The sequence below is a fragment of the Nylanderia fulva genome, unplaced genomic scaffold, assembly GCF_048542155.1.
Source record: "Nylanderia fulva isolate GAGA-0341 unplaced genomic scaffold, ASM4854215v1 Scaffold180, whole genome shotgun sequence".
In the NCBI taxonomy this organism is placed as follows: domain Eukaryota; kingdom Metazoa; phylum Arthropoda; class Insecta; order Hymenoptera; family Formicidae; genus Nylanderia; species Nylanderia fulva.
In genome coordinates this window covers 9,054-35,526 of record NW_028190056.1, presented here as the reverse complement: position 1 = coordinate 35,526, position 26,473 = coordinate 9,054, and the positions used below count along the sequence as shown (strand labels likewise).

The following is a 26,473-nucleotide window of genomic DNA, read 5'->3' as shown; positions in this document are numbered from 1 at the left end:
ACAAGCGGGAGTCCATTGAAATGTGGTAACTTCGAAAAGTACGATGCGTGGATTCTGATGAAGCGGGGCCAGAGAGGATCCAACCAAACGATGTTAATTGTGCAATAGGTGTCTTCGGCGGACCTTTGATTAAGCCGTCCTTAATGATCTGAGGGTAGATATTTGAACCGATAATCAGATCAATTAAACTGGGAATTCCATAATGAGAATCGGCTAAAGGCAATCCATCTAGATGTGACCAGGATTCTCCGGAGATCTTACTTGAAGGGATTGAGCTTGTTTAGGGAGAATATGCGCTGAAATGTGAAATTCTTTTGACCGATCATGGAGAGAAATAATCTTGAAAAAAGTGATGCCACGAGTCTTGTTCGTCGAACGTTCCCCGACTCCTATCGGGGGGATACTTGATTGGGAGCGAGGAAGCTTGAGAGCTTAGACAATTTTTTCCGAAATGATATTGATTTCCGATCCCTGATCTATAAGGGCTTTGATCTTCATGATGCGTCCATTTTCGTTGGCAATGAACATTTGAGCGGTGGCGAGAAGAATGCACATAGACGCCTGACTAGAATGTACGGCGGCATGCAATACTTGCAAGGGAGTCGTTTTGACTGAGGTTTCGGTGGATGATTTAACAGGTGTGTGTTCAGCTTGACTCTCAGTCTTGGAAGGAATTCTTCGGTGAATCGTAGTGTGGTGTTTTTTACCACATTTAAGACATCGCCGAGTTGATGGACATTTTGAAACTCGATGTTTACCCAAACAATTGTAACATAGTCCGTGCTTTATGATGAGAGAGTATCGTTGTTGCGTAGTTTGCAAGGTGTATTGCGGACAGGCGCTTAATAAATGTTTAGCAGAGCACAAGATACATGAGGAAGGTTGTGAGCTATTGGTTTTCTTTTGAATTTGGTGATAGGCCTTGATGTCATGCGATGGTATCTTCTTCTTTCTTGTTGGTACGTTTTACGATTGTTCAAAGGCCTGCAGAGAGAGGAAACGAGTAACAAGAAACTCACATAAATGTTTCCAAGTCGGAGGCTCTTTAGTGGAACCGAGATGCTGCTCCCATACTTTCACGGATTCGGCATCCAGCCTTTGAACGGTTAGGAACACTAGAAAATCATCCCAATGTTCAACTGGGCGTTGTAGCGTCTCCAGTGCACGATAGATTTGCATTATGTAAGTGTACAGACGCTCAAGGTCACTGGAGGACTCCTTAGTGATCTTCTTTAGGGAAAGCAACGATTGAATTGCTGAATTCACAAGTAATCGTTTATTTTCATAGAATGAGATCAGATCGGTCCAGGCCTTTTGAAAATTATCCGCAGTAAGAGCCGTGTTCTTGAGGAGATAAGCTGCAGTGCCCGTCAAACTGGCCTTTAAATATTGCAACTTTTCAACCGGGCTGAGGCTAGTATTGCCGATAATAATGGAAGAAAATAGATCTTTGAAGGACATTCATTCAGAAGCATTTCCGCTGAATTTCGGCAGGTCGATTCGAGGGAGACTTGTGTGATGAGAAACAGCCAGTTGATTAGATACAGGTTGAGAGAGAGATTGAGTTGAAGAGGTCCTTGGAAGAGTAAATTCCGAGTCGAGATGAACGTTTATCTTGTCTAGGGAATCAAGGTATCGCTCATACGTTCGAGCATAGAAATCATCTTCAAAATAAGTGTGATCTCGAATCAACTCTTTGTCTTCTGTACTGAGATGACCGACAGCTACAGTAATGGCTTCATGAACAATAGAGAATTTTTCCCAATTCTCATTTAAAGCTATAACACGAGCTTTAATCAGCCTTGAAGTGATGTCAGTCGTTGGAATCTTGTTGAAGCTTTCAATCGCTTGAAAAATCAGGGCACTCAAAGAAATCTGCTGTTCGATGCGATTCTCCACGTGAGAAATCCTTATGATGCTTGAAGATGGGTTTTCCGGTGGTATTAATCCTTTGATTGTAATTCCAACTTAAATAAACAATCCAGCTTACATAAAAATCCGGCTCGAAGAACCAAAATGTACCGGATATAATAGGGGAATTAGTGGACTGTTAATACAAGAGAATTAAAAAAAAATTAATTGGAAGAAAAATCACAGTTTACTCACATCATCATAAACAAATATGCACATATAGATAAATTTTCAATAAATAATGAAACTCATAATAAGATTGACCAATATTAAGTATCACAAATTATTAAATATCATATGCGGAGGTAGTTAATGTTTATATAATATAAAGAATAGAAAGAAATCACTCAATAGACTTATTAAATCATATCAGCCCATATAGAATAGAAAAGAACAAACTCAATATAACTACTCAAGAATATAATACAATATATAGAATAGAAAAGGAAATAACTCAATATAATTATGCAATCAATTGACTCCGTAACATTTAAAATAACTCAAATTTCAGAAAAAAAATGATATAATAGATTCTCAGTCCATAATAAAATACATATATATATATATATATATATATATATATATATATATATACAGTAACGCTCAATAAATGTTATGAATATAATAATATCTAAATCATAAATCACCATCAAATGTGTAACACAGAATATCTTAATGGTATATAGAAACTCATTAAAGGCAATAAAACATAAATATCTTAAGCATCTTAGACTCATAAAAGCTCAGTACAGCAAATCAAATCGTGAGTATCATATAAACATCTAGGCTCAATAAAGTAAATCAAACAGAGCATCGTATCAACATATAAACTCAGTAAAGTAAATCAAACATAGCATCGCATCAACATGTAAACTCAAGAAAGTAAATGAAACATAGCATCGTATCAACATATAAATATTGTTACGTCCGCGCGCACTCTTCGGGTTATCTCACAGAAATGTCGCGCGCACTCAAACTCTCACACGCCGGAAATGAATACACTCGCGTAGCAAAGCAATGAACTTTAATAATACAAGCCAATATACCGTAGCGATACAATATAATATAACGTGCATTAATCCTAATGCAATATGTCGGCCGATCAGCTGTCGGAGAATACGTCCTCACCGCACGACAGACAGACCAGAACAACCACGCGACGATTAATATAAACAACTTCTTAGCGACAATAGAAGACCCTGATAGAAGACCCTGATAGAAGATCCCGACGATCGCAAAATACAGAGACGTATCGTCAAACGGGCGTAACACGGACATAATAATATCTTGAATATCTCATAAACATCACTTGACTCAATAAAGTCTTAAGAATTCTGGCGAAGCCAGTCTTTATAATAATAACCAGACAAAGTCAAGTTATGCACACTGGGCGAAGCTCACTCTTGTGAGAATCCTGGCGAGGCCAGTCTTTGTAAGAATAGCTAAACAAAGTCAAGCTATGTACACAGGGCGAAGCCCACTCTTGTGTGAAACCTGGCGAAGCCAGTCTTTGTAAGAGTAGCTAGACAAAGTCAAGCTATGTACACAGGGCGAAGCCCACTCTTGTGTAAAACCTGGCGAAGCCAGTCTTTGTAAGAGTAGCTAGACAAAGTCAAGCTATGTACACAGAGCGAAGCCCACTCTTGTGTGAAACTTGGCGAAGCCAGTCTTTGTAAGAGTAGCTAGACAAAGTCAAGCTATGTACACAGGGCGAAGCCCACTCTTGTGTGAAACCTGGCGAGGCCAATCTTTATAATATTTATTATCTTGAAGGAATCCTTTGAGATTACAATTACCCACTTCTTTGTATTTCAACATCCGGCGGTATTTATGGAATCTTTCCACCACACAAAATGTATATTTCCCAACACAGGGTTTGTTGAAGGGACTCCAGGACGTCCAAACTTGTGTTTGTTCAATAGAAGACATCCAGATTAAGAATCGACTCAATGATTCGAACAGAATCCTTTTATGACGTGTTTCTCTGAAGAGAGGATCAGGCACAATGGTCGACTCGACTTGGCGGGACGAAGAAAGAAGCCAGCGCTTCAAGCGTTCGTCCTCGGCACCAATGGCCTCTCGTAGCGCCTCTACTTCCGGTGCGCCACGCGTCACTCACGAAGACAATAAGGCGCGCGAATTTAGGCGTCCGAGAGTCTCCTCAACATAGGTGCTTTTAGTAAAGGTAATTTTTTAATAATATCATTTATTTCTTTTGGTGATGTTAATATTTGCTTATACTCATCTAAATTTTTATCACAGTTAGTTTTTTTCCTCTATTACTTCTTTAATCCTTTTAATTATTTCCTCTTGCTGTGTACTATTATTAGTTAAATCTATATTATGTACATTCTCGTATTGTGTTGCAATCATTTCTGCTTTATCTGTGTCTAAGAATGCTTCTTTATTATTATCTTCTAGTGTCGGTATTACTTGAAATTTTTTTAAAACTATTTTTGTAGTTCTTCAAAGAGATTTATCATGTATATTTATCTTTGATAATTTTTCGACTATATTTCATTCCTATATTCTATTATTCCTGCTTTTATTATTTTTGTTTGCTCTTTGTACATTTTTAAAAAGTCGGATTCCTAGTTTTTTGCCATTGTCTTCTAATTTTATTTTTCTGTCTAATTAATTTCAATATTCTTTCAGGTAATTCTTCTTTTTCCTTTTTTATTTTATTTTTATTTGCTACCTTTTTAAGTGCTGTTTCTATGTTGTATGTTAATTTTAATATTTTTTCATCTATCTTTTCCTTTGTATAGATTTTACTATTTATTTTTATGTTTGTATTCAATATATCTCTGAATTTAGACCCATCAGCCTGTTTATAATTATATATTTTGTGCTCTGCCATGTTATTACTTTTTATTTGCCCAATTGTAAATATTAGAGGTTTATGATCAGAATTTAGTTCATTAAGTACTTTAGGATTTGAATTATTTTTGATATTTTTGCTCACAATAATAATGTGTGTAAAGTTAGCCCAGCACTTTTCGAATTTTGAATTTTTCTTGATTGTGCTGCATTGTGCTCCGTTTGTGCTGTATTGTGCCGCAAACGGCAACTCTCTAACTCGAAGCTATCAAGAAAAACAAAAAAAAAATTTTTTTGCTAGCCCAGCACTTTTCGAATTTTGAATTTTTCTTGATTGTGCTGCATTGTGCTCCGTTTGTACTGTATTGTGCTGCAAACGGCAACTCTCTAACTCAAAGCATATTCAAGAAAAAAAAATTTTTTTTTTTGCTAGCCCCGCACTTTTCGAATTTTGAATTTTTCTTGATTGTGCTGCATTGTGCTACGTTTGTGCTAATTTGTAGCGCAAATGCAAGATCGATAACACCAACAATAAAAAAACTTGTGCCATATTGTGTCGTTGGAAAAATTTCAATATCTCATTTTATTTCGATAAAACAAATTCACAAAAATAGATTAAAAAAATATTACAAAAATTAAAAAAACAAATCACACTGCAATGCAAATATAGAATTTCTGCAAGTTGTGTTGAGTTGTGCCACTCAAAATCTACAAGACACATGCATAAAAAGCAGGGATTAGCTTGAAGGGATGAAAAAATTAATAAAAAAGGGATGAGAATAAATAAAAAAGACACTTTATACATCTAATTTTAATATGTATAAATATATGTGATAAATATATTTAATATGACACATACACACACACACACACACCGCTTTTTGCGTTACCCGGAACCAACGATGTGAACGTAGCGGTATTCTGGTTCCATTTTGTTTTTTTTATTTTTGTTTTTTTAATTTTTTATATATTTTTTGTGTTTTATATTTTTGATGTTATTTTTTATATTTTTAATATTATAGATGTACACACACACACACACATATATATTATATTTGAAAATAAAACTAGATAAAATTGTGAATATTGTGAAAATTTTTGTTGTAAATAACGATAACATAAAATTTTTATATGTTCTTAATATACCGCTACGTGAGAGACGAACGGCGAACAGTGCTGGCGCGCGAGGGGAATGGTCGAAAACAAATGCATGCGCTCGAGCCTTAGTAGTGGAGGAAGAAGCTTATCTATAGAGCGACGACTGACCGACGACGGCTGATTTAATAAGTCACGCGTAAGACGTCTGCTTACGTCTACTTTCAGTGCAAATTTTGGCATTTCCTTCATAAAATATATTTAAATTTATTTTCGATTTTAATCTATACCTCTCATTTTATTCGTACAGATTTTCTTTTATGACTGAGCGTGGCGCCAATAGATGTATTAGAAAAAATATTACTATGTTCTAAATATAGATGCGTTTTGGATGAAAATGGAATAGTAGTTGTTCCAAAATCTGCTATATATAAAGAATTAAGTTCTTTATTAGAGGGAAAGATTTCCCCAAAATACATTTATACTATATTGTTGCAAAATAGATATGAGTTATATGACAAAGTTTTAAAATATCACAATTTAGATAAACCTATTAACACTAAACTTGATATATCTACTGATGATGACGACGAATCATTTAATTTATCAATTACGGAAAAAGATATAGAATTTAATGTCAATATACCTTTAAAAACATGGCACAATATAGATTGCGAATCAGTAATTTATAAATCTAATAGCAAGGTACAGAGAAATTATAACACATTACGCCGCCGTAGGTGGACAAATATAATTTTCGAACTTATATATGAAACTGCAAAGTTACCATGTGCATTTATATTTAAACGATGTTCAATATCTGAAACGGGCATTTATGCTACTATTTATGCAAAATGTTCGGATTGCTCGTCAAATTTTATTGGTAAAGTTATTATAAAACCTAATGGTAACACAGATGTTCAAATGGAATGTCGTGTGACAAATTTTAATGCGGACATCAAACACACAAAGAAACGTCCTCTGAGTGGACAAAAAAGAGTAGAGATATCACAATCTCTTTCAACGAGTGCGTTGTCGGCAACAACATGGCGAAGGCAAGAAGCTACAAAAATAATGAATTTGTATGATTCGGAACCTCCACATCTATATAAAGCTACTACATTGAGAAAGGCAAAACAAGAAAGACAAGATCTCGACTTGCAAGTTACAAGATCATGTGCGTATACCAATCTGCAAAATATGAAATATATAAATCATGCAGGTTCCATCCATGGTATAGGCTATGATCCATTTTTTGTCCATTATTGGACAGCTGAACAGATGCTTGTTTATTTAGAATATCACAATACGCTTTACATAGATGCAACTGGTTCGTTAATTAAAAAATTTCATTTACCAAATAGAGAACTATCATCTCATATTTATTTATATCAAGCCGTCACAAATACTCCTAACTATAAAATGCCAGTCTTTCAAATGTTGAGTGCTGTGCAAAATGTCAATGCTATTCAGTATTGGTTAAGTGAATTCTTGCGTATTGGATCGATTAAAAAAGCAAATTTTCCAATTCCTAAATCGGTCATATGCGATTTTGATATGGCATTACTTAATGCCATTGTGAAAGCTTTCGTGCAATACTCAAATTTAAAACATTATTTAACAACCTGTTTTTCTCTAATTTTAAGAGAACATTCTGTTGAAATGCCAAAGTGCTTCATACGGCTTGATATTTACCATTATATGAATATGGTGTCTAAATGGAAATTCTTTTCACAACTAAATCCAAAAGTAAAAAAATTTTATATACGAGCTATGGCTTTATTAACGAAGCAGACGAACTTTTCTCATTTCGTCGAATTAATAAAGAGTATTATTTTATTATCTCTCAGTGAAGCAATTGGGAAAAATAATGATGGAAATGAGTCTCTATCGAAAGCTGCTCGTATCCTTATAAGGAATCATATAAAAGGTATTGAAGAAATTGTTACATATGAAGATAATGACAATAATACACAAGATGAAGATTTTGATTTGGAAATAACAAATTGTAATATTGCATCATGGTCTAATAATCTTGTTGAAGAGTGTCGCAAAACGCTAGTAGAAACAAAAATAAAATGTGATATAGCAAGTCCATATTACGTTCCGCAATTAAGCCAAAAATTAAAAACATTTCTTTGCTACTTTCCACTATATTCGGGAGTAATGATCCCTATTTTTAAATATAGAGAGATAAATGCTAGCTCATCATCCGTAGAGTCTGAGATGAAAGATATTAAGCATATCTTATTAAATAATAAAGAACGGCCGATGAGAGCAGATAAATTTGTAGTCACTCATTTAAGATCGTTTGCAGGTAGAGCACGATTGGCTATGTCGGCACATGACTCTCCGTCTTCTGCTAAAAATAATGAGTCAGTCACAAAGAATGATGTCATTAGTAGTTCGATAAGTGAAACTGAACACATTATTCCGACTATTATTAAAGAAAGCAACCAGTCTGGAGACATATCAAATTTTCCAATTATGCTCAATTAATCAAAAAAATTTAAAACCAACTCTAATTCTCTGACAAATATTGGAGTAAAATTTGATTCTCAGGATAATATATTGGACGATATTAAATTTAAACGAATTAAATTTAGAGCATAATTGAAGAAATAAAAACACAACACAAACAAACAAAAGAAAAACATATTTGGATAATTGTCCAGACTGGGATATCAAGAGACACGGTAGTGTCTCGCGACCAGTTAAGGGCGTAGCCGAGACACCCTGTATCTTAACGCGAGTCGGACATTTGAGTCTATCTATTATAAATTTCGAATCCTCAATAACGGCTGAAGCAATCGAGTTTATACTAGACTTAATCGATAGATTGAGTTCGAATTATATAATAAAAGTGTCTTTATTTCTGCTCTACGTGATTTGTAAGCAGAGATATATAAATGCAAAGTCGAAATATGAAAAATTTCTTTTAAGAAACGTCTCCGTCATCAACGACCACGCAAACATAGTAGTATCGTGCTATACGTATTCACACGTATACAACACATGCGCACACGTACACAACACATGCAATGATGCATGTATTGGAAATGTCCATTTCGCACGTTTTACAACAGACGGCGATAGTATGTCGCTCCATGATCCATGATGTTAGGTTGTGTGTCAGATGTCAGATTGACGTTTTTTGATTTTGAATTTTGAATTTTGATGTGATGATGTGATTTGATGTGATGTGATGGAAAAAGAAATTTATAAAAATTAATTATTTTATTATTATATTTTTATATGTATAATATACTAAAAAACAAATTGTTAAAGATTTTTCTTTCCTATTTTTGCTTATTTTTATCTTTATATTAATAGTAATAATTGTCTTCAATTTTTATTAATTTTAAAATTGAGAAGAATTGTAAAAATACTTATATATTAATAGCAGATTTGTATTGCATACTAAAAAATATATATCAGTAACCTCATATTTTTTGAAAACTCAATAGAACAATATAGGAAACTGCTTCTTTCCACTATATATATATCTGTAGAAAACTAATATACGTACATCTTTCTTTAATTAGGCTTTAATAATTCTTTAAAAAGTGTGAATTATGCAATAGATTATTTCTTTACTTTTTAATTTTAAGCACTATTCTAATTTATTTGCTATTTATTTACTGTCTTAATTATTTGTTGCACAGTAAGGAAACAATGACTTGTGAATATGAAGCGATAGTGCTTTCACCAGTACTGTGCAGTCATCCAGATTACAAACCACAAGACACTGGAGAAAATGAAATTACATGTCAACCTGTCGATAATGCACCAAAGAAACCAAAGTCACTTATGTTGATGGAACTGCAAAGTATAAAAACGCGACATCAACAACAAGTGAGGGTAAATCTGTGCGATAAATATTTAAAACTTGCAGATTCTCTCTTTCCTATTTTTGCTTATTTTTTATCTTTAAGTATCATTTGATGTATATTTTTTCTGTCATGTATTAATAGTAATTGTCTTCAATTTTTATTAATGTTAAAATTGAGAAGAGTTGTAAAAATACTTATATATTAATAGCAGATTTGTATTGCATACTAAAAAATATATATCAGTAACCTCATATTTTTTGAAAACTCAATAGAACAATATAGGAAACTGCTTCTATCCACTATATATATCTGTAGATAACTAATATACGTACATCTTTCTTTAATTAGGCTTTATAATAATTCTTTAAAAAGTGTGATAGAATTATGCAAAAGATTATTTCGTTACTTTTTAGTTTTAAGCACTATCCTAATTTATTTGCTATTTATTTACTGTCTTATTTATTTGTTGCACAGGAATGACAAGCAGCAGAAAGTGTATTGATGTGATATGTGATGTTTATAAAAATCAGGTAATTATTTTATTATATTTTTATATGTATAATATAAATCTGTGCGATAAATATTCAATACATGCAGATTCTTTCCTATTTTTGCTTATTTTAAGTATCATTTGATGTATATTTTTTCTGTCATGTATTAATAGTAATTGTCTTAAATTCTTATTAATGTTAAAATTGAGAAGAGTTGTAAAAATACTTATATATTAATAGCAGATTTGTATTGCATACTAAAAAATATATCAGTAATCTCATATTTTTTGAAAACTCAATAGAACAATATAGGAAACTGCTTCTATCCACTATATATATATCTGTAGAAAACTAATATACGTATACATCTTTCTTTAATTAGGCTTTAATAATTCTTTAAAAAGTGTGAATTATGCAATAGATTATTTCTTTACTTTTCAATTTTAAGCACTATTCTAATTTATTTGCTATTTATTTACTGTCTTAATTATTTGTTGCACAGGAAGGAAACAATGACTTGTGAATATGAAGCGATAGTGCTTTCACCAGTACTGTGCAGTTATCCAGATTACAAACCACAAGACACTGGAGAAAATGAAATTACATGTCAACCTGTCGATAATGCACCAAAGAAACCAAAGTCACTTATGTTGATGGAACTGGAAAGTATAAAAACGCGACATCAACAACAAGTGAGGGTAAATCTGTGCGATAAATATTTAAAACTTGCAGATTCTATCTTTCCTATTTTTGCTTATTTTTTATCTTTAAGTATCATTTGATGTATTTTTTTTCTGTATTAATAGTAATTGTCTTCAATTTTTATTAATGTTAAAATTGAAAAGAGTTGTAAAAATACTTATTGTATAGCATACTAAAAAATATATCAGTAACCTCATATGTTTTGAAAACTCAATAGAACAATATAGGAAACTGCTTCTATCCACTATATATATATCTGTAGATAACTAATATACGTACATCTTTCTTTAATTAGGCTTTAATAATTCTTTAAAAAGTGTGATAGAATTATGCAAAAGATTATTTCGTTACTTTTTAGTTTTAATCACTATCCTAATTTATTTGCTATTTATTTACTGTCTTAATTATTTGTTGCACAGTAAGGAAACAATGACTTGTGAATATGAAGCGATAGTGCTTTCACCAGTACTGTGCAGTCATCCAGATTACAAACCACAAGACACTTGAGAAAATGAAATTACATGTCAACCTGTCGATAATGCACCAAAGAAACCAAAGTCACTTATGTTGATGGAACTGGAAAGTATAAAAACGCGACATCAACAACAAGTGAGGGTAAATCTGTGCGATTTGAAAAGTTGTTGCATTGTTAGTTAGATATAATTTCTTATCCTCACATTACCAGTATTACATATCCTATGCAATAATATATATATCCTTACTATCATTATTGTTACATATTAACAATAGTATCGAATAAAATGTAATAACATCAATTTTGCAATAATATATATATCCTTACTATCATTATTATGTTACATAGTAACAATAGTATGGCATATATAAGAATAATTTTTTAATTGAGTAGAAAATTGTAATGAATTGATTACAGGATAGCGAGCCAAGAGTAAGGGTTGAGATACATCCACTGGATGTTATGGATAAGCAGGGCAATGGTGATGAATCTATAGGTGCGATGAGTGATCAGAATATTAGTCCTGCTGAAGTTAGTCCTGTTCAGAGTTTCCTCAGTGGAAAGAATTGCTTGCATGGGGTAAGTATTCATAATAACTATTTTTTTTTCGTTTTTATTAAATATATTTTTAATATTTTAATATGTTAATAGGGTAATGGCTGGTGGAATGGAAGTATGAATTCTGTTATGGCCGTTCTGTTGTACAATATCACATAGAAAGAGATGGTACGAAAACAATCGTCAATCTCGGTAGATTTGACAAACAGAAGCATTTAGAGTGGATTGCCGCACATCCACACAAGAAACCCAAACCGTTAGAGTTAAAAAAACACCTCTCACACTTTTATAGTGATGGAAGTAGCTGCGATAAGACTGAAGCTTTTATGCAAACTGAAGTATGCATTATTATAAATTTAAAAATTATTTTTATAAGTTAAACTAAAAATGACATCTAAATATCATATTGTGTTGAATAATTTTACATGATTTCTTCATTTTAGGTAAAATTGAAATGTGTTGAGAACCATACTGCAAGCGCATCTAGTGTATCATTATTTTTTTTGTTACCCAAAACATGTGAATATGATCTAGGAGTTGAATCACCATTGATCTGTGATATCTTATAATATGCCGATAAAAATGGATTTTTAAGTGAAAATTTTCAAGCTTTCGATAAATTGAAATCTACAGCCTTGCATTCAGAACAAGATAATTTAGATGAGCGAATAGCTAACGGAGACGATTAGAGCAATCAATTTGTTTTCTCGATGTCGATTAAATTATCAAAACGTTTGTTATAAATATAAAAATGTATTGTTTATTGAGTAATAAATAATTGTATTAGATAAAAGAAACTTTATTTCGGCTTGTTTTCTCTATTACATATTTATATAAATTATATTTCCGCGGCCACGTCCGCGACCACGTCCGCGACCACGTCCGCGACCACGTTGGCGACCAGCTCGCGACCATCGAGCGGGTCTATCTTTTACTGAAAAAGAAATAATATTTAAAAATAAAAACATATATTTACATGTTATTTTTAATTTTTTAAATAATATACTTACGTTGTGTATGATCTTTTATGTCATCTTTAACCACCACTGCAGGCTGTGGTGGTTGCGATGGTTGAGCACTCGGAACATGAACAGGAGGCCCTTTTGATTGAAGTCGAAGGTTTAGGAGTAGCTGCAGCAAGAGCCTGCTTTGCTGCAGCTAACTGTTTTTTCAATTCTTCAACCTCGATTCTGGTAATCTCCAAGTCTAGAGATGTACCGAATTCGTCCCCACTGGAACCAGCGTCCTAAAAACACATAATAAAAATAAAATTTCAATGTCTCTCTCTCTCTCTCTCGTGTGTGCGTTAAAATATAAATAAAATATAAAGTTATTTACCTCTTGCATCCTTGATTTTTCTTTAGTTGTTTTTTTTTCTTTATTCATTGTCTTCTTTTAGAGATCGTATCGTGTTAGATGTGCCAGATAACAGCGTGAACTTCGATAACATAAGAATGTTGATTGCAATGTATACTTACCTAGGTTCCGTCAGCGTTTACTTCGTGAGCGACTGTCATTGCATATTTTGACAGTTGTATGTATCGAAGGGTTAGTGCAGTGATATTTAATAGTTATAAAATCTGTGAAAAATCGTTTATTAATTTCGTGATTGATTGATTTTGACTGTAGTTATTTAATTTTGTGATTTAGTTGTTTTGACTACAGTTACGTTCAATTTGGTGTTTCTAATAGTTATTCAATTTTGTGATTGAGTGGTTTTTACTGCAGTTTCTCAGAAGGGGATATAAAAATTCAAATCAAGGTATGTTTGAGAAATATAAATTCTCTCTCTCTCTCTCTCTCTCTCTCTCTCTCTCTCTCTCTCTCTCTCTCTCTCTTCTCTCTCTCTCTCTCTCTCCACCCCCACCCCCCTCACTCTGTCTCTCTCTTTCTCTCCGTCTCTCTCTCCGTCTCTCTCTCTCTCTCTTTTTCTCTCTCCTTCTCTCCGTCTTTCTCACTCTCTCTCCGTCTCTCTCTCGGTCTCTCTCTCTTTTTCTCTCTTACTCTCCGTCTCTCTCTCTCTCTCTCTCTCGGTCTCTCTCTCTCTCTTTCAGTCTCTCTCTTTCTTTCCGTCTCTCTCTCCGTCTTTCTCTCTCTCTCTCTCTCTCTCTCGGTCTCTCTCTTTCTAATCTAATGAATACAATAATAACACTATGATAAAGCAATTTTAAAAATCTGCTTTCAAAAAATTGATAATTTTTTAAAATAAAAGAAAACACAGACACACAATACAGGAAATATATTGTATATCATCTTTAGAAGAAATTTTTATATTACATTTTCCATCAACAATAGATTCGATCAACATCACTAATCCATATCGAATTAAAATTCATATAAAAATTGGCTGAATATTTTTGAGATATAGTATAATCATGATTATTTTTCACATTTAAAGCAGTTTAAACCAGTTTGTAAAAAATGCTACATGTAAATAATATTTATTATAAAACAAACAATAGAAATTTTTTTAATAGAATCATTTCAAATTAAAAATATAAAAAAACACATAAAGCATATTCATTACAAGAAAGTATTAGATTATACATTGCTTATATAGAATTGCAAAACAATTTTTGCTGATAAAAAAATTTTTTAATTATGTAGTGTGTAAAAAAAATCTTTTAAGTTACCGATGACATATCATATAAAGAATATATAAATCATAAATTAATGCAGAATATATATATTTTTAAGCAAAAGTCGAGAACGGCCTATACTTAATATAATCAATAATATAATGATCAGTTGAAAACAATTATTAAAGTAAATGCAGAAGACCTAACACGTTATAATTTTACTTCTCCAAAAATATGAAATTATACAAATAATATAAATGCATAAAATTTATTATTGAATTTATTGAATTAGATTAAATATTAAATTTTTCTATATTCGGGTTCTATTATTTGAAGTAATGATAATTTAAAGAACATAGAGCAAAAATTGAGAAATTGAATACTTATATACATTTTTATAAAATTAAATATTAAATATTTTCAGTTAATTATTAAAAATGTTATAATAAATTCCAACACATTTTTTCATCTTATCAAAATTATATTCTGCTATAAAATGTTCCTAAAATTTCAAAATAAATTATACTTTATTTTTACATTTTTTAATATATTTACATAGGAGGAAATATAGGCCTAATATAATACTTAATTACGAAATTACGAAGTCCGTCAAAATGAAATATTTTTAATGAATAAATTTTTTTCATTTTCTTACAGGAAATAAGTATTACGTTTGAGTACTGTGTATAATTATTACGTTTATATCAATTTTATCTTTTTAAATTTTAATTTATTGCTTTTCATGTTCATTAATAAATTCTCTCTCTCTCTCTCTCTCTCTCTCTCTCTCTCTCCCCCCCCCTCTGTCTCTCTCTTTCTCTCTCTCCCCTCTCTCTCTGTCTCTCTCTTTCTCTCCGTCTCTCTCTCCGTCTCTCTTTCTCTCTCTTTTTCTCTCTCCTTCTCTCCGTCTTTCTCACTCTCTCTCCGTCTCTCTCTCGGTCTCTTTCTTTCTCTGCGCCTCTCTCTCACGCACAGAGATGAGATACAACATCAGATCATGAAGAAAATAAATCCTGCGTTCTTAGCATTATCGGAGACCAGAGTGACTGAGGATATCGAAGACAGTGAAGTGAACGTTCCGGGTTATAGTATAGTTAGATGTAATGCTGAGAATAGGAATACGGGAGGAGTTATTTTATACGTTAGAAACGATATTAAATATGAAATAGTATTAGAGGGAAAAAAAAAATTAGAATCGAATTGTTGGTGTGTTGCGATAGAAGTAAAAGATAAATTATATAAAGGAGTGATAATGGTAATATATCACTCACCGAGCGCATCGCACGGAGATTTCTTGAGATTTTTCGAGGATATAGTAGAAGAGTTTATAATAAAGGGAGAATGCATGGTAATAGGAGATTTTAATATAGATCTTATGAGAGATTCGTTTTATGCGAATAAACTGCAAACGACAATGCTAAGCTTAGGTATGAAACAATATGTTAACGAACCGACGAGAATTACGAAAGACAGTCAGATAATTATAGATTTGATCTTCGCTAATAATAATAAAATAGTACAGGTAATTCATGAACCTAAAATTACGGATCAGGCGTGGCTGAAAGTTGAGCTGAGTGTTAGTAAAACTGAAAGTAAATATAGAGAATTTAGTGCTAGGAATTATAAAGAGTTTGATGAAAATAAATTTGCTATATTAGTGAAAAATAAATTACAAGAAAGCCAGGAATGTCAGTGTGAATGTATGGGTGTCAGTGAGAGGGCGAAAAAACTTGTCGATAGTATAGTGGGTGCGTTAGATGTAATGGCGCCGAGGAAAAAATTTAGAATTCCGAAAGTTTGGGAAGGGAAGAAATGGTTTTCAGACGAAATAAAAGAGGCTGCGGATAGAAGGGATAAGGCATATAGAAGAGCATTGTATGACGATACCGAACAAAATTGGTCGCAGTATAAAATTGAAAGAAATACAGTAGTAAAATTAATTAGGGAGAAGAAAAAAGAATATTATGAAAATATGATAGATCTTAATAAAGAAAATCCTACGTCTATGTGGAAAACCTTGAAAGAAATAATTAGAGGCGAGCCAGTAGGCATAAAAGAGGTAGGAAATATAGATTTTGAAATTTTAGGCGATATCGAAGAGTGCAATATAGCTGATAAATTTAATTTATATTATATACAAAGTATTAATAGTATAATAAACTCTATAAAGGTCGTTAGATCCGGTGATATAATCGATCATTGGATGAATATAAATAAGAAAATTATTTATATTATCGAAAATAAAGGATTTATGGAAAATTTCGTAACTATTAAACTAGAGCAGTTAGAAAAAATTGTTATGGGATTGCCGAAAAAGAAAGGTACGGAAGAGGGAATAACTAGCGATATATTGAGGACAACTTTTTCTGTAATAAAAGAGGAATTTGCGAATATAATAAACAATTCTTTAAGAGAAGGTCTCTGTCCGGAAGGTTGGAAAACCTCTACGATAATACCGATTCCAAAGATAGATAAAGCGAAAAAAGCGAGCGATTATAGGCCTATAAATATGTTACCAATATTTGAAAAAGTGTTAGAATTAGTAGTAAAAGAACAACTTGAAATGTATTTGGAAACTAACGATATTATAACAGAACATCAGTCGGGGTTTAGAAAATATTACTCGTGTGAAACAGCGATTCAAACTGTCATTGACGAATGGAAATTAATAGTAAGCGAAGGAAAAATGGTAGGTGTAATTTTCATGGATCTTAAGAGAGCGTTTGAAACAATAGACAGAGAAAGATTATTAGGAAAAATGTATTATTATGGAATTAGAGGAATGGCCTTAGAATGGTTCAAATCATATTTAAATAATAGGAAACAGCAAGTGCGTTTCAATCATACATGGTCTAAATTATTGACAACAGAATACGGAGTGCCACAAGGCTCGGTACTAGGACCTTTACTATTTATAATATATATAAATGATATAATCGAAGGCTGTCCAGAAGGGTGCAATATAAAAATGTTTGCAGACGACACGCTTATATATGTAAGTGGAGAAAGTAGCACGGATATAGAGATAAAATTGAACACGGCTTTTAATATAATCGAACGTTGGATGAATATAAATAAGTTAAAAATGAATGCAAGTAAAACGAAGTATATGATAGTTAGAAGTATTCGAAAAGAATTGAGAGGTAATACTATTTTGAAATGTCTGGACGGAATTGAAATAGAGCGTGTAGAGACTATGAAATATCTAGGTATAATTATCGATGACAGACTTCGATTTCAAGATCACTGTGATTATATGTTAAAGAAAATAGGTAAAAAAACGAGTTTCTTAAATGGAGTAGGTAATTACATATTAGTGTATACTAGATGCATTATATATAAGACAATCATAGCTCCTCATTTTGAGTATTGCGCGACGATATTAATAGGCATGGGGGAGACGCAGATAACCCAACTGCAGAAGGTACAAAACAGAGCTATGAGGATAATACTTCAATGTGATAGATACACCAAAGTGGAAGACATGCTAGAGGCGTTGCAATTTATGTCAGTAAGACAAAGATTACAATATAATATATGTATATTTATTTTCAAGATATTGAATAACCTGTTACCAATTCAGTTAAGAGATAAGTTACAAATAGTAGGGAACAAATGCGATAGGGAAACAAGACAAGCGGGTAATATCGAAATTCAATTTCGAAAAACAAGGAGTGCACAGAAAAGTTTGTTTTATGAAGGAAGTATATTGTATAACGTCCTGCCAGTAGAAATTAAAACTTGCGATAGGCTCGAATTATTTAAAAGAAGATTAAAAGCGCATATCTTACATATGTAAATGTTAAAACTGTATAAGAAATAGCTGAGAAAGCTAAATAAAAGCTCATCAATCAATCTCTCTCTCTCTCGGTCTCTCTCTCTCTCTCCGTCTCTCTCTCTCTCTCTCTCTCTCTCTCTCTCTCTCTCTCTCTCCGTCTCTCTCTCTCTCTCTTTCTCTCTTTCTCTTTTTCTCTTCGTCTCTCGCTCTCTCTTTCCGTCTCTCTCACGGTCTCTGTCTCTCTCTCTCTCCGTCTCTCTCTCCGTTTCTCTCTCTCTCTCTCTCTCTCTCTCTCTCTTTCCGTCTTTCTCACTCTCTCTTTCCGTCTCTCTCACTGTCTCTCTCCCTTTTTGTCTCTCTCTCCGTCTTTCTCTCCGTCTCTCTCTCTCTCTCTCTCTCTTTCTCTCTCCCCGTCTCTCCGTTTCTCTCTCTTTTTCTCTCTTTCCCTCTCCGTCTCTTTCTCGGTCTCTCTCTTTTCATAAATCATAAATCGTTCGTCACATTTGATTTTTTTATATAATTTTCTGCGTTACAATATATGAGTCATATGTTTAATTAATTGTTGTTTGTAAAAGATTTCTATGACAAAAATGATGTAATAAAATAATCATAATAAAAGATTTTATAGTATAAAGGTTTTTATTTGTCGTAATTTTTGATATCATTATTTTTTTTAGAAATATTTAATTATTTTGTACAATAAAAATATATTTTATAAAATTAAAATGACATTTTTCATAGCATTTTTTTTATAGTAATTTAAAAAGATTGTTTTTTTGTATAACACTTTTTCACATGTGTTTGAGATGCAAAATAAATCTTATCGTCTGTTAATTACTTCGGCAGTAAAACGTTATTAGGATTTTCAATTTATACAAAATTCGATCTCGAAAATAGTTATTTGGTAAATTCTGGAATCATTGATCAGTAATAATAAAGTCACGTTTGTTTTGTATAATAGAATAAAAAGAAGTCGTAAATTTACAGCTGTCACATAAAAAACGCTTAAATATACAAACAAGTAACGGTGTCGCAACCGTTCCGCCGAATAATTACATGCTATTAAGCATGCGCTACTTTAAAAATCACGCAAATTATTGGCGCTTCACGCGAAGGTGGGCTCCGCTCCAAAATTTATAAAAGAGGAGCTCACCCCGGCGTAGGGGCCTTATCGCTTTCCGCCGTGTACGCTTAAGTCAAAACCGCCTAAAAAAAAACCGCAGAACATTTATATCGACAACCGCCGCTCTTTCTTTTGATTTGATTTCTCCGCTGAAACTAATTAAACTTTATGTAAATTTTGTGCGTGTAATTGTTAAATATTGTACATTATATTTTAGTAAAGATTCGTATATTAAAGGTTTCTTTATACTACAAGTAACTCATCCTTTGTCGTGTCGCGCGATTCCTCACGCAGCGCGTTCGCGAACATATTTTTGGTCCTTCGAGCCGGATCTTCTCGCCGGCACCCGCAAGTTTGTGAACGTGACTTCGTGTAGTTCGTGGGTGCTCTTAGTTCACCATGGATGTGAACACGTTGATCGACTGTCAACGTGAGATCCCGGTCCGCATTTCACGTTCCGTGGAATATTTGAAGAAGCTGGGCACCACCAACATCACCGCCAGTGCCGTATCCACACGCACCAGAATCTTAGATCAGCGGTGGACGAAATTTGAGACACAGCATGATCTCATTCGAGCGGCTCTGAAAGAGAAATTTTGCGAGAGCGATTACTACAAGTCGGAGTTACATGGCGATACGGAAAATCTGTACGTTGCACAACGCAGTACTTTAGATAGTTATACCGAACATTTTCGGAAGCCGAACGTGTCTCCATCCGTCGACGTTGCATCAAAGTCTTCGCTGCCACGCATCAAGTTGCCGCCGTTCTCTGGCGCCTACGCTGACTGGCCATTCTTTCGCGATCTCTTCCTGTCCGTCGTGAGCAGCAATTCAATCTCGAACATTGAGCGCCTTCATCACCTCCGCTCGTGTCTGACAGGTCCGGCTGAAAAGTTGATAAAGTCACTACCTGTCACGAGTGACAATTACGATCGCGCTTGGGCAATCTTGGACAAGCACTACAATAACAAAAGAGAGTTGATCCGCTCCAACTTTGCCACGTTTACCGCCGTGCCAAAGATGAAGGGAGATACCGCCGAGGAGCTGAGCCGCATTCACAACGCTGTCACCGCCGCAGTCAACGCACAGGAGAGCATCGGACGTCCTATCAACTCGCACGGGATGGATCTGTTCAACCACATGGTCGTCGAATTGTTCGACGCACGCACTCGTCTCGAATGGGAGTCAACCACTTCAGACCCCACCGAACCACCACGGAACGAGGCACTTCTCGACTTCATTAGTCGACGGATCTTGACACTCAACGCCGCACGACCGAGGAGTGTCACAAAAGGATCTGGAGAGACATCACGATTCGTCAAAGCGCACGTCACAAAGCACCAAGGCACAGATTCACCTCAGTGTGTACTGTGCCGTGAAAACCATACACTGATGACGTGCAAGGGCTTCAAGGCCAAGACCGCGGTTGAGCGGAAAACGTTCGTGGAGGCCAACCGACTGTGCTTCAACTGCCTAGGCAATCATTTCCTAGCACGGTGTCAATCAAAAAGGAACTGCCTCACGTGCAACGCGCGACGCCACACCATGCTGCACGGGGCAGCCACATCAACACCATCTGCTGAGGCCACTTCACTTGCCACCACACTGGCCACTGCACGGCAAACTGAAACACACAAGGCCGTCCTTCTCGCAACCGCTCGCGTCAAGATCGCTGATCGCTACGGATCACCACACGAGGTTCGAGTCTTGATAGACCAGTGCTCCGAGGTGTCCATCATCTCTGAGGCACTGGCTCAGCGTCTTCGGCTGCCTCGAGCTTCAACAGATCTGTCCATCTTTGGCATCGGAGGGACTCGCTCTGGATCAGCGCGTGGCAAGGTCACGCTAGACATCACATCTGACGTGACCAATGTCGAGCTCCGCGTGGTTGCTTTTGTGCTGCCTCGCATCTCATTGCAACAAGGCACCTCTCAACGCGAAGATCGTAGCTGGCCTCACATCCAAGGACTTCGACTGGCCGACCCGCGCTTCCTGGACGACGATCCTGCGGAGTTACTTCTTGGAGCAGAAGTTTACGCATTGATCCTCGAGGAAGGTCTTCGCAAGGGCGGATCACGGATGCCGATCGCCCAACAGACGAGCTTAGGATGGATCCTGTCCGGGGGCTACGATGCAGTAGCAACCGAAGGACATCGCAGCACGTTCCAGTGCACCGCAGACCACGACCTCGCTGACATGGTTCGACGCTTCTGGGAGCAGGAACGCGAGCCAGTGGCTGGGACACCGCTTACCGCCGATGAAGCCAGATGCGAGGACATCTACGTGCGCACGGTCACACGCACGTCCAGTGGAAGATACATGGTGAGGCTGCCATTTACTTCACCGCCGCCGACATCGCTCAGCAAGACTCGTCGACCTGCTGAACGCCTACTGGATGCCATGGAGCGGAAAGGAGCACGAGATCGTCGTTTCGGTGACCTTTATCTAGACTTCATGGAGGAATACGAGAACCTACAACATATGGAGAAGGTTAGCACAACTACAACAACTGGCAGCCCCAGGTGTTACTTACCGCATCACGGGGTCCTCAAGGAGTCAAGCACGACCACGAAGCTCAGGGTCGTGTTCAACGGCTCCCAGCGCACACGGTCCGGAGAGTCGCTGAACGCACACCTCCTCACTGGAGCCAATCTCTTGCCAGCACTCGCTGACGTCCTACTTCGTTGGCGTTGGCATCGGTACGTGCTCGTCACGGACATCGAGAAAATGTACCGACAAATCCTCGTGCATCCGGAGGACTGTCGCCTGCAAACTATCCTGTGGCGCCACAACAGCTCTGACGACGTCCACGAGTACGAGCTGAGGACCGTGACCTATGGGCTAGCGTGTGCACCCTTCCTCGCCATCAGGACTCTTCATCAACTCGCAGCAGACGAAGAGGCACGATATCCACTCGGAGTCAAGGCACTGCGACACGACTGCTACGTCGACGACGTGGTCACCGGCGCCGATAGCTTGAAAGATGCTATCGACCTTCAGCAGGAACTACGGAGTCTTTGCACGGCGGGCGGATTTCCTTTGAGAAAGTGGGCCGCCAACAATCCTCAGGTGCTCACAGGAATTCTACCAGAACATCAGCTGCAACGTGGGCCGCACTCATGGGAAGAAGAGAGTCACGCTACCCTGGGCCTCCGATGGCATCCTCAAGGCGATTGGTTCTCCTTCTCAATTCGTCCACGTCCAGTCACTGATCTCACAAAGCGACGAGTTCTAGCCGAAACGGCTCGGCTCTTTGATCCGATGGGTTGGCTCGCGCCTGTCGTCATCAGAGCCAAAATTCTGATCCAGACGACGTGGCTTCAACGGCTGGATTGGGACTCTCCGCTGCCTGATCAGGACGCACACCGCTGGAGGCAGTTGTTGGATCAGCTTCCTCTATTGGATAACATCCGTGTAACTCGCTGGCTCAACACCGGAGACGACCATTCGCAACTGCAGCTCCATGGGTTTGCCGACGCTTCAGAGCGAGGATACGCCGCCGTGGTGTACATCCGCAACGCTGCAACAGAAAGAACGTCAATCAACCTATTGATGGCAAAATCGAAGGTCGCGCCTGTCAAGCAGGTGTCGTTACCTCGCTTGGAACTCTGTGCAGCAGCTCTACTTACCACACTCATGCTCCACGTGCGCGCTACTCTCGGTTTGACAACGACGCCGGTGCATCTGTGGTCAGATTCAAGGGTCACACTTCATTGGATCCGCGGACACAGCACCCGTTGGAAAACCTTCGTCGCCAACCGAGTATCTCAGATCCAGACCCTGCTTCCAGACGCTCAATGGAGACACGTCGCTGGACGAGAGAATCCTGCAGATTGCGCATCGCGCGGTGTTACTCCTGCTGAATTAATCAATCATGAGTTGTGGTGGACAGGACCTACCTGGCTCTCAGGAGATGAGACTGCATGGCCGGGTTCAAACATCGACGTCCCAGAGGATGACCTCCCGGAGCAGCGAGCCACCAGTCTGGTAATCAAGGCACCGGTCTCGGCAGAACCTGACCTCCTCCTCCGGTTTCCAACGCTGCACAGGCTGCTGCGGGTTACGGCATGGTGTCGGCGATGGCTCAATCAGGCGAGACGTGACGCCATACCTGGCCGTCCATTGCATCCGGACGAGCTGGACGTCGCCTTATTTCGATGGCTGCGAGTGGTGCAGGCGCTCCACTTTCCTACGGACGTAGCTGCGGCTTCTGCTGGACGCACTAGCCCACCACGAAGCCACCTAGCGATGTTGAGTCCGGTCCTCGATGATCAAGGCGTGCTGCGCGTCGGAGGACGTCTCAAACATGCTCAGCTACCACTCGACGAGAAACATCCAATGATCATCCCGGCGGCATCATGGTTGACTCGGCTGGTGATCGATTCCTGCCACCGACGGACGCTGCACGGAGGTGTGCAACTGACTCTCGGCCTGCTCCGCCTGCGCTTCTGGGTGCCTCGAGGAAGGACCACCGTCAAACAGCAGCTACACCGATGCATAACCTGCACTCGATGGCGCGCCGCCACACCACAGCCTCCGATGGGTAACCTTCCTCGGGAGCGAGTAACGCCAACTCGACCGTTCCTCAGCACCGGCTTGGACTACGCGGGACCAATCCTCCTCCGGACCAGCAAGGGGCGTGGACACCGTGCGCACAAGGGGTACATCGCAGTCTTCGTCTGCTTCTGGTCAAAGACCGTTCACTTAGAAGTCGTCTCAGACTACACCTCGGAGGCCTTCATCGCCGCTCTGCGCCGCTTCGTCTCCCGCAGGGGCCTGTGTGCTGAGATCTACAGCGACTGTGGCACGACTTTCATCGGAGCAGATCGGACGCTGCGAGGTCTCTTCAACGCAGCGACAGCCGAAGGTCAAAGTGTCATCCTTGCCGCCACCGCTCAAGGAATCCGCTGGCACTTCAACCCGCCAGCGGCCCCGCATTTTGGTGGTTTATGGGAGGCCGCCGTAAAGTCGACCAAGTTCCACCTCCGTCGGGTGATCGGCGCGACCACCCTCACGTTCGAGGAGTTGAGCACACTCCTTGCACAAATTGAAGCCTGTCTTAACTCACGTCCGTTGCAGGCACTCTCAGATGATCCAGAGGACGTCTCGGCGCTGACCCCCGGTCACTTCCTCATCGGGACACCGCTCCTCGCCTTGTCAGAACCGTCATTGACAGAGCAGACGGTGTCCACCTTGTCACGTTGGCGTCATCTGCAGCGGATGAGGGATCACTTCTGGCAGCGATGGTCATCCGAATACATGCACGGACTCGCCCCACGCACCAAGTGGCTCAAGGATGCACCTGCACCCCACGTCGGCGATCTCTGCCTCGTTCGCTCCGAGATCACCCCCCCGAACCGCTGGCCCCTCGCTCGCATATCGCGTTTGCACCCCGGGGACGATGGAGTTACACGCGTAGTGACGATCCGAACGGCCACGTCCGAGCTCGTGCGCCCACTCGTCAAGCTCGTGTTTCTTCCGGGCGTGAACGACGTTCCTACACTTGCACGTTGACACATAGCATCACTCACTACACGATCATCACGTCATGCACCATATCAACTGTCACACTTCACTCATTTCACTCATCACCTCACTATAACACTTGTCTCGTTTTCACCGTTCACTGCATCATTCACTCGCCGTTCACATCTGCCACATGCTTTCGCCGTTTCAGCTGATCGATTCGCAGCACGTGATCACCACGTGTTTTCGTCGACTCAGCTGATCGACTCACAACACGCGATCATCACGTGAATTTCGCCGCGCCGACACGAGCCCGCCCCACCATCAACCGCTATCGGAATGTGATCCGCGCCGGAAACATCATCAACCTTTTGTCACGTTGCGCCAAGGCGGGCGGGATGTTTGAGATGCAAAATAAATCTTATCGTCTGTTAATTACTTCGGCAGTAAAACGTTATTAGGATTTTCAATTTATACAAAATTCGATCTCGAAAATAGTTATTTGGTAAATTCTGGAATCATCGATCAGTAATAATAAAGTCACGTTTGTTTTGTATAATAGAATAAAAAGAAGTCGTAAATTTACAGCTGTCACATAAAAAACGCTCAAATATACAAACAAGTAACGGTGTCGCAACCGTTCCGCCGAATAATTACATGCTATTGAGCATGCGCTACTTTAAAAATCACGCAAATTATTGGCGCTTCACGCGAAGGTGGGCTCCGCTCCAAAATTTATAAAAGAGGAGCTCACCCCGGCGTAGGAGCCTTATCGCTTTCCGCCGTGTACGCGTAAGTCAAAACCGCCTCAAAAAAAACCGCAGAACATTTATATCGACAACCGCCGCTCTTTCTTTTGATTTGATTTCTCCGCTGAAACTAATTAAACTTTATGTAAATTTTGTGCGTGTAATTGTTAAATATTGTACATTATATTTTAGTAAAGATTCGTATATTAAAGGTTTCTTTATACTACAAGTGACTCATCCTTTGTCGTGTCGCGCGATTCCTCACGCAGCGCGTTCGCGAACAACATGAGCACGTAAACTTGTCGCCTTTTTTTACCTTTTTTTATAAAAGGTAAGTTTTTTATGGTTTTAGAAGACGTGCAAGAAGATCAAAAGAAAAAAAGAAGAAAAGAAGATCAATAAGAAGAAAAGAAGATCAAGAAAGAAGAAACGAAGAGCGAGAAAGAAGAAAAGAAGATAAAGAAAGAAGAAAAGAAAAAAATTATAAGGCTGCTGTGCGCCTGTTGTGTTTTTCAAAAAACGGCTGCTGTGCGCCTAAAAATAAGTGGCTGCTGTGCGCCCATACAAGGCTGCTGTGCGCCTAAAAGTAGTGGCTGCTTTGCGCCTATAAAGAGTGGCTGCTGTGCGCCTATAAAAAGTGGCTGCTGTGCGCCCATACAAGGCTGCTGTGCGCCTATGAAAAGGAGCTGATGTGCGCCTTTAAAGAGTGGCTGCTTTGCACCGATAAAGAGTGGCTGCTTTGCGCCGATAAATTATTACATATTTAAAACAAATATATATATATATAATAAAATGTCTATAAAGACAAAAATATATAGAATTTTATCTCCTGAGGATAAAAATATAATTGTTCGAGGTGAATGGTTAACTGATAAACATATGGAACATTTTGA

The 26,473-nt window shown here is 37.8% G+C and overlaps 1 protein-coding gene and 1 pseudogene across 1 annotated transcript; both read left to right on the top strand.

Moving 5' to 3' along the window:
- Positions 1 to 10,131: 10,131 nt before the first annotated feature.
- Positions 10,132 to 12,687, top strand: LOC114930862 (endoplasmic reticulum lectin 1-like; annotated as a pseudogene).
- Positions 12,688 to 19,764: 7,077 nt separating this feature from the next.
- Positions 19,765 to 24,879, top strand: LOC114930867 (uncharacterized). Its single transcript, XM_085481541.1, has one exon. The coding sequence runs from the start codon at positions 19,765 to 19,767 to the stop codon at positions 24,877 to 24,879; it is 5,115 nt and encodes a 1,704-aa protein (XP_085337667.1).
- The last annotated feature ends 1,594 nt before the right edge of the window (positions 24,880 to 26,473 follow it).

What these genes read in the sequence shown, in the direction of transcription:
- LOC114930867 (XM_085481541.1), top strand. Translation starts at nt 19,765, where the DNA reads ATGGATGTGAACACGTTGATCGACTGTCAACGTGAGATCCCGGTCCGC.